This window comes from Helianthus annuus, chromosome 3 (assembly GCF_002127325.2).
Source record: "Helianthus annuus cultivar XRQ/B chromosome 3, HanXRQr2.0-SUNRISE, whole genome shotgun sequence".
Lineage (NCBI taxonomy): Eukaryota > Viridiplantae > Streptophyta > Magnoliopsida > Asterales > Asteraceae > Helianthus > Helianthus annuus.
Genome location: NC_035435.2, coordinates 168666662 through 168676837, shown reverse-complemented (window position 1 = coordinate 168676837; position 10176 = coordinate 168666662). Strand labels below are relative to the sequence as shown.

Sequence of the window (10176 nt, the reverse complement as noted above, 5' to 3'; positions counted from 1 at the left end):
CTTCCACTTTCATGATGCTTCTTTTTAAATTATTAATAATTAAGATGCCAAATGTGCTGTTGTGATGTGTTTTGTTGGTGATCTATATATTTGTTAAATTGACAGCTTCATATGGGTTTGAATTGCTTCTTTTTCTAATTTCTCAATTTCTTTGACTCCTGGTTACAGGTAGATCAAGATTACATAATAGATCAAGATATGTGGACATATTTTTGCACCTGAAAGAGCCGAAAGAGGGGTGTTTTATGGGTTTGAATTGATGTTACTGTAACAAATTTTATGTTTTGAAATCAGTTTTTGATTGAAGATGTCTAGAATGACTTTAACACGTGTTTTGGAAGTTATTTTGCATTTTAGATGTTCTTAAACATTAAACATTTGAATGATAATTTGTGTTTATTTTTATGGGACTTTTTATGTTTGTATTTTGGCTAAATAAAACTGAGCAAAAGCGAACCGAACCGAGCGGCTCGGTTCTAAACCAAACCGAGCACGAGCATAAGATTTCCGCTCGATTACCTAAATCCGAACCGAACCGAGCGGCTCGGTTTCAAACCGAACCGAGCACGAGCAGACCTCCGTTCGGTTCGGTTCGGCTCATGAACACCCCTATGTGTGATTAATGGCATTTTGAACGCACGAGTCAATAAGTCGGTATCCGTTCCACCACTTCTTGGGTTGTTCCTTAAGTTGTTGTAGTGGTCGTTGAAGGCGGTCATGGCTTGATTTATTTCATGTCACTTAGAAATCTCGTTTTTACGATAGAAAGCTCGTCCCAAGGTTTTGTGATAAAGGTCGTATATACGCTTCCAAAAATCATCACTATGTTGGTTGTTACCTATTTAAAGAATTTATAAGTACGAAATGTTTTTTTATAATAAATATAATAAATATAATAAATATAATAAAAATATACCCATAACCGAATTCTCCAAAATTGAAAGCCAAGCTTTCGTCAACACAACTCTTCCTCGTTTGTACACGGATACACGCGACGAACCTTTTATGATTTTTCCTTCTCGGACTCGGTTTTCTTTTTATGGTTGCGTTTTCGTCACATAGAGGATTCGGGTGGTGATGGTTGAGTTTCCGGTACGGATTCGGGTGGAGGGGGCGTTTGGGATATATGAATGAGCGGTTGAGACATAAAAGGTGGGGACCCTTGAGCTTGCTTTTGATGTGGAAACATAAAAGATAGGTTCGCAAGAAGTTGGCCGTACGCCATTATGCTCGGATCGAAGTTGTGGACCGGTTGAGACCCTTGAGGGGAAGTGGTGTTCGGTACTTCACCTACGCCATAGAGGTTTGTTCGGATCGAAGTTGCGGTTGCGTATATGCATTATTTTTATAAAAGGTTGAGAGATTTTATAAAAAAATAAGATTGGAAAGAAAGAATGAGGTGAAAATGGTGAAAAGTGTTGAGTTTTTATATAAATGTGGTAAATATTTTTTTTAAATCAAAAACCTTTTTTTTAAATAATGTCGTTGGGGTCCAACGGCTATATGCCACCCTATTCATAACGCATGACTTTGACACACATTTATTCACAACACCGGTGGATAATTACACTCCCATCCATAAACACCACTCACAACGCCGTCGACGGTGTGGTGTGCATTGGCGGAGCTTGACCAAAAGTTTCGAGGGGGAGGGGGGGGAAGTCATGGGACCAAAATTCTTTTCCTATCGCTATGTTTCGGGTCGGATATTCGATTTGGGTCGGGTCAAACAATAATAACTCCAAATAAAACTACATAATCTTCATTCGTTCAAATGAGGTGCTCTTACTCAAAAAAAATGCTAAATATTGTTTAACAAAATAAAGACCAAATATTTATAATGATGCGAGATAAATGTTAAGTATCCGGACGAAGAATTATAACTCAGCCAACGATCTTTAAGATAAATGATAAGTACGAAAATATGAAGTAGTAACAAACTTTACTTAAAGTTTAGCCCGTTCACATCTTTTTTTTAACTTACTACGAAAATATATATAAATATTTTTGACAATAATCTTGGTAGGGGCAGGAGAATTTTAAGCAAAATAATTGGCGGGGCAGACCTATATAATTTTAAAATTTCCAGACGAAAAAACGGAAACATTACACTTCTAACCGAAAAATTAGGGGGGGGGGATGCACCCCCGGTCCCTTAAAAGCTACGCCACTGATGGTGTGTGCAATGTGGAAAGCATAAACGTCGTTGATCTACGCCCACACTGTATGGTCTAAGCGACTCAAATGTTCAATAATGAGGACACTTTGGGTAATTTTATTGGATTAGAGGTGTATGGGTAACCTCAAATCTAAACTCCGTGTCTAACGACCTTGTATGTCAAACTTCGATCGGTCCATTTGAATATTTACAAACCATAAGAAAACATAATGTTTATTCTATTATATTAATTAGTATTTATGATGTTTGATTTCATACTAAATTTGTCACCCTTCTAGTAAAACCATCACAAAACTCATGTATATTTTATTATTTTATCTATATGGAACCTTCCTAGCAGAGGTGACAATCTTGTAGACTATTTCCCTATAAATATTATATATTTTTCCACTCCCAGACTACTTCATTCCAAAACCTTTTACTCCCTACATCTTCTTCTAAGTTACTAACCAAACCTTACATTCACTAATCATGGCTACATCTGATGAACTTGCAGCTCTTCAATTCATCAGGAAACATCTTTTCGACGAATTCGACGACTCGCCAATCGACCAAAACTTCACCGATTTCACCTCTAACGATCACTGCATTAGCTGCAACTCAATTTCAACCTCAGTTTGTGAATCCACAGGCTCAACCAGCTCTACTTTTTCAGACAATAGTCAAAATTTTACTATGGAAGTTCCTGAAGTTGAAATAATTGATATGCTAACAACAACTTCAAAAAAATTACCTGTTGAAAGAAGGAGATATAGAGGGGTGAGACAGAGGCCGTGGGGGAAGTATGCGGCGGAGATACGCGATCCAAGGCGTCGTGGATCGCGGGTTTGGTTAGGTACGTTTGATAGTGCGGTTGAAGCTGCTGAAGCGTACGATAAAGCTGCGTTTGCGATGCGAGGTAGTAAGGCTATTCTTAATTTTCCACTTAAGGTTGCGGTTTCGAAGAAGATGATGGTGGATGATGATGATCCGGTGACGCTGTCGTCGTCAACTTGGACGGCCGTTTGGAAATAAAACGGCCGTGTTTTTCAACTTTTGGTAGCCGTTATTTTTTTTGAACGGTAGGATTTTATGATTATAGAATCCGAGCATGTATTGAAGTGGGAGCATGCATGTTGTTTGAAGTTAACGAAAATGAAAAGTTTTGTGCTTTGGATTTTCTATATTTTGAGAAATTCAATAGTTTGGGTTATCCATTATATTTTTATATTTTTTATTATTTTATGTTTTTTTCTTATGTATCGTAATTCACAAGCCTCGCACTCTTAAATAGACAATGACTGAATCCTAATGCAATTACACGTTCTCTAATACAAATTTATCTATGAGGCTCGGAGTGGTGGCCTGGAGAGAGCCAACCGTGACCAACGAGGACGTTTGTCCTTAAGGAGGGTCGATTGTTACAGACTCAAACCATTGCAAAGTATGGGACTTGTCCCACGTCAGCTACAGCGCAATCAATGTGGATTTATATATCAAATGGGTTCTCTCACCTACCAGACTAGTTTTTTAAATTAAGTTCTCTCATGTCATATTTTGAATTGAGTTCTTTCATGTGGTATATAAAAGACAAACCTTAACCCTCAACCTCACGGTAAAGGACACCTTTGTTGGATACTATGTATTTGAATTTAATATTAGAGTGTTGCAATTATTCATCTTTATGAATAAAAAGGCCATGATCTTTATTGTAATAGAAATTGACTAAATCTTAAACATATGAAAGTATCGGTAGAACATTCCTAACCGAAATATTTTCTTTCAACAACATGATCACCTTAACTCGAAGTAGAAGACTTTAATGCATAATTTGTTGAAAAAATCACACGAAACAAGAGAATTCGTTAGTCGGGATGGTGAAATTGGAACACAAACGTTCAATTCTTTGTCGTATTTTGATTAACCTAATGTCAAAGTCATCAAACCAAATGGATGCATCGTTGTTGTCACAATTATCGTCCACTTGCCTTAGGTCAAACAAATCGACCACCATGTCAAGGACTTTGATGCTCTTGTTATTGGCGTTCATCCAAATCAACAACAGATAACGATAACGAATATAATTTAAAAGGTTGTGTGTTATAATAAATAAAATTTGAAAGTTTGTCACATAACAATTTTTACGGGTTCTTCTGGTATCAATCAAAAATATATTATTGTTATTATTATTATTATTATTATTATTATTATTATTATTATTATTATTATTATTATTATAACTTAACCCATTTTAAAACTGAGATTTGGTTTGGGTTGCTGAACTATATTTTCATGAGTCAATTAAAGTTGAATACTCCAAAATGACGTTTGTTCAAGAGCTGACATCCCATCTACTATTTATGTGTGTATTATTATATTTTTGGTTAATTTGTATAACGTTATGAGTTATGACAATATGGACAACAAATATAGCTTATTTGAAAATGTATAAGTTTATCATTTGAGACTAAACGATGACGAAGGGTGAACAAAAATGAAGTATATTTTAATTGGACAAACACCTTTAAATAATGATGTTATAATATTATTGAAAAACAATAGTTTTTTTATCTTATATGAAAAAGTCTTTTAGCATAAATTTAATAATGTTATTTAAGTTTAGGTTCAAGGGTCTGTCATCGTTTTTAATGAAGTTTGTTTGTAGTTTCTGGGGCTAGCTTTTCGGGCTTTGGTTTGATTTAATGAAGTTTGCTTTTCAAAAAAAAAAAAAAAAGTTTAAGATTTAAGTTTAGAAGAAGGTCTTGGGTTAAATTCTCACGGACAATAGTGATTAAAAGAAATTCGTCGTTAAAAAAGTGTGTAATGAATGATAAATGACAGTTACTAGCACGATATGCATCATGTGAACAATCTTTTATTAAAATATGACTAGTTCAAGACTCAAGAGGTAAACAACATATTTAAAAGAAAACAAAAGTATCTTGATTTTAAACAAGTTCCAACCTTAATACAAGAAACATACAAAACTGAGTTAAGAAACTCCAACCTTAATACAACAAACATACAAAACTGAGTTAAGAAACGTTTGTGTAAAAATTAAAAAGAAAAAAAAATTAAGAAAAAAGTCACCCAATTAATTATGTCTCTCGGATCCTATAAATTAACTTTGCGTTCACTAGATTTTCTAATATTATAAAAAAAGAATTAATGGTTGGTGACATAAATCTAAATCTAATCTAAATCTAATCTAATCTAATCTAAATTTTAATAAAGGATTCCAAATAATTCCAAATGGCATTCTCTCTTTTCTCATAATTTTTTTTTTATATTTTTTAGTAATAGTTGGAATAACATTTAAAATTTTCTGAACAAATTATATGGAAACATGATTAGCCTCGATAGTATTTAACTGAGGAGACAAAAATAATTATATTCTAAAGTATATTAAAAATTAGAATTATATTTTAAGTTTTCGAAACAAACTAAAACATGATGCATATTTTAAAATTCTCTATATATTAAATTTGAATCATGTTAAGTAATACTAACATTATTTTGTCTTTTGTGTCTTTTTACACAGTAAAATTTAAGGTCTTTTATTTTTGTAATAAAACCTTGGTTAAAAGTTAAACAAGTTTATTTTTTATTAGTTTTTGTTTTACACCTTTTTTTTTCTGGATTTGCTCATCGTTCGGACTTAAAATTGTGTTTAATGGTCACATTTGGTCTCTTAGGTTTTTTCATTAAGATGTTAAAAATTCGTGTTTTGTTTTACGCTTTTTCTCAGTTCTGATCGTCGTTCAATTGCTACTTTGCACAGTTTTAGGCCCCGCCTCGCAACGCATGGTGATTAAGACTAATGAAAAATATATAAACTAGGTTAAGGTTACTTGTTACTGGTTTATTTTTTTGACTTTTAAATAATTATAAAATTTGGTTACTTGAAACGAATATTTTTTTTACTATTACCTTCTACTTCAAGATAAATTTAACAAAAGTAATCACTAGCATTCATATATGTTCCATTTCGGTCACACTATCTTTAATTATAACTAACAATAATAATTGAGTGACTTTACAATATCATCACATTAGTTTAAAATAATTGAGTGACTTTAGAGGGAGAAAATATTAAATTTATTTATTAGAACACTTAAGAAAGTTTATCATTATAGCCTAAAGTTTCTTCTTTTCTTTTATATTATTTACAGAAATTCATTTATTTATTGGTCCTTCTACAAAGTCCAATTGTTTTTTTTTTTAATATTTTTAAGTCATAATTTGATATTTAGCGGCAGGGGCGGACTCACCCTTTGGCCAAGGTGGGCGGCCGCACCTCTTGAAAAAAAAAATTAGTGTATATAACCGTACCTGTTGAAAATATGGTTGAACACTTCATCCGCACCCCCAACAAATAATTTCTATGTACGCCACTGTTTAGCAGATTGAAGTTGCGCGTCTGTCTATTATGTTTACCATTAAATAATTAATGATTAATGGAAAACATTTAGTTAATGAGTTTATAAATTACTTCCCAAAGGAAATATAAATTTTTATTTTGTTCTTTGTTATATGTCAATATAAATGTTTTCAGTAGCGTCTATGTTATTGGGTCTTGAGTTCGATTTCTACAATAGGATTTTTCTCAAATTTATTTAGTTTTCTTCTGAATTAGTGTATAGTCATTAGTGTCTAGTGGAGATGAATATGATCTTGTGGTTCCGATTGTGCCACGATAATATTCCAATAGTGTGTCAGTTATCTAAATTTGCTATTAAAAAAAGAAAGTTTTTAGTATCGGAGTTAATAAGGCATGCTATTCAAAAAAAGAAAGTTTTCGGTATCGGAGTTAATAAGGCAAGTATATGCATCATACAATTTGGAATTTGACTTGGACTTTTCTTTCGATCACATGTGAACTTTTCATTATATTTCAAACATTTTTTGACTTTTAGTTATTGACTTGGTCCGGTCAATATTTCATTTTTGACTTAATTATTAGCTACCTGTCACAACATCGACTTAAAGTTCACGAGATCCTGCAACCATACCTCATGATTAATGAACAATGACGAAGAACAATAAAAAAATAGCAAAACGACCAAGTCTCATGATATCTTTGTTTAATTCGCTTGATGTTTTCCTATGCCTCATTCTCTTGTTTCAAGATATCGGTTTCTTATATTTTATTTTGTTAAAATAACTAGCTTACAACCAGGGCCGGCCCTGGGGGTGGGCGGGGAGGACCACCGGCCAGGGCCCGTGATTCCGAGGGGCACATTCAGAGGCGAAAGTATGATGAGTTTTTCGGTTTTTCTAGAGGTTGACCGTATATAATTTTGATATAGTAGCTGAAGTTTAGGGAGAAAAGTGAAATAAGTGTATATCTAATTTGTTTTTCGTCTTAGACTTGCGTTCCGGAGAGTCGGATTTAGTTGCAGAAATGATGGGAAGAAGACGGCAATGTTGTTGTCATTGGGAATATATATTTAGGTCTAACTTGTGTTTTGGGCTTTTTTTTAGTTTAAGCCCAGTAACAAACATTTTCATTGTTATTTCTTTCAGAGATCCCTTTGATTATTTCTTTTCCAAAGAACAAATAAAAGTGTTCCATAATGAAGGAAGCATTGCAATATTTTTTAAGTTTTGATCATTTATATTTTCTTTATTTTACTAATTTTGTAAACGATATCTACTTAGTTTATTCAACTTTATTAGTTTATTTAACTTTATCTATACAATAATATCGATTGGTAAACAAAATTATTGTAAACTATATAAAAATATAAATTGACTCTGACCCTTCGGTCAAAAATTTCGGGTTCCATAACTAGGCACATTTAAAAAGAAATCTATATTATAATTTTTTTTTAAATAGTATACCCATATAAAACAACAAGTTATTGATAGGCTCGTTTACAAAATAATTCTTAAATATTATAAGTTAGCCCATTAGGTTTAGTTAGCTCAATACTCATTTGATTGAAAAAAATAATAATAAAACAAGGAATCACAATACATTATTTATTGCTATAACTACCGTTGTATAAAAAATATTTTCATTATATATTTCGTTAAAACCTAAGGGCATATTTTTTGGAGCTTGGACAGGGCACCTGAATTCTCAGGGCCGGCCCTGCTTACAACTCCGTGTATTACACGGATTGAATAACGAAAAATGTAAATTATAAACTTGTATATAATCCTTATTAATGAAATGACTTATTTAGATAAATTAGTAAAAATAAAGAACAATTATATTTTCGTTACATGTAAATGTGATTTGATACTTTATTAGTAATTATAGTTTATATTCAAATAATATATTTTACCTTAACAAATATATATGGTTAGGGTAAAATAATTTAAGGGAATTGGAATTTGAATTTGAATTCCATCTCTTAAGATGTTTGGTTCACAGAATTTGATGGAATTGGAATCTCAATTCCAATCTTCATGTGTTTGGTTGACAATGGAATTGGAATTGGAATTAGTCATGTATCCATGTAAATTCCTTTAACTAAAGGAATTCAAAATCCTTCCTATATGTGAAGGAATTGAAGTAAATTCATTGGAATCTGACCGTTTCGACCCATACTGGTTTCGATCCGAACTGTTTCGACCCGTACCGTTTTGACGCGAACAGTTTCGACTCGTACCGTTTCGACGGGAACCATTTCGATCCGTACCGTTTCGACGCGAACCGTTTCGACCCGTACCGTTTTGAATCAAACCGTTTCGACGCAAACCGTTTCGAATCAAACCGTTTCGACGCGAATCATTTTGTTATCTTCTTTGAAAGTTATGTTACCAAGTATAGTTGTTGCCTTCCATACTTTTACATTTGCATATAATTCCTATACAAATTCCAATTCCAAATCATTCCGCGAACCAAACGCCCCCTTAGAGAACTCAACCTTACAAAAGGTTTTTGAATTTTTTACAGAGGGTGTGAATGAGCGGTTAGAGACATAAAGTGTTAAACTTTTTGATTTTGGATTGAAGTGGTTAAAACCACACGTAGGGACTCAAAAAGTAATTTACTATTAATTAAATTTGAAATTATATGTTTGATCTCTAACTATATTAAATAATATTATACTTGTTATATTATTTGATACATATTTGTTATAGATATTATTATTTAAATTTGAATTTAGACGTTTATCTCTAACTAATTAATTAATAGTATATTAAAATAATATATAAAGATTGAATTGTAAGTGGTTAAACTCTCATGGATAAAGTAGAAAAATACTATAAATCTCTAAAATTTGGTGACGGGCGGATACTCTAATGTGAGTGCTCTAAATCATTAGATGCGTATCAAACTGGTGTAATTTCTCCGTGCAGTGTGACGAGAATTCGATATATCCACAAAACATAAAATACTGTTTATCGTACCTAATTATATAAAAATATCAATTAGTTAGGAAATTAGATATCACCGAAGCAGAAAACCATAAAAGTGAATACCGATACCCAAAACCAAAAACTATAAAAATAACTATTGGGACTGATGTTATTCGGTCGGTGTTGGCTTGGTTTGGTTCAGTGTGATATTATTACTCGGTATAGCTTATGATACCATTTGTTTCAATAAAACAAAATATCAAAATGTTATGTTCCAGAAAAAGCTGCAATAAAGCTGTCGTAATCGATTCTTAACGTCTTTGTATCCGTTGGAATCGATTAATTGCTATTAAAACTTTAAAATCGGTTTCAAGTATTTATAAGCACATCACCTTCAACCAAAACTTAGCCCCACTCAAATCAGTTTCAACCTTCAAGTTACAACTAAAATCGGTTATGGCATGCAACGACGAAGTGGTCATGGTTTTGGAAACCAAAAGAAACCCCCAAGTTTTGGAAGCACTTTGATCTGTGCCTGATGTCTAATAGCCATAAAATGGCACGTTGCAAAGGTTGTGGGAAGTTCATGAAGGCTACGGCGAACTCGACCCTTAAAAAACACACTGACCGTCATTGTCCAGTGACAAAGGTTGCGGCGAAGAAACTGAAGCCGGTGAATCATCCGGAACCGGTTCTTCGATGGT

General features: G+C 32.8%; 1 protein-coding gene across 1 annotated transcript; it reads left to right on the top strand.

Annotated features, from left to right (window-relative positions):
• The first annotated feature begins 2650 nt into the window (after positions 1–2650).
• Positions 2651–3193, top strand: LOC110932547 (ethylene-responsive transcription factor ERF104). The gene has a single exon (XM_022175874.1). The coding sequence runs from the start codon at positions 2651–2653 to the stop codon at positions 3191–3193; it is 543 nt and encodes a 180-aa protein (XP_022031566.1).
• The last annotated feature ends 6983 nt before the right edge of the window (positions 3194–10176 follow it).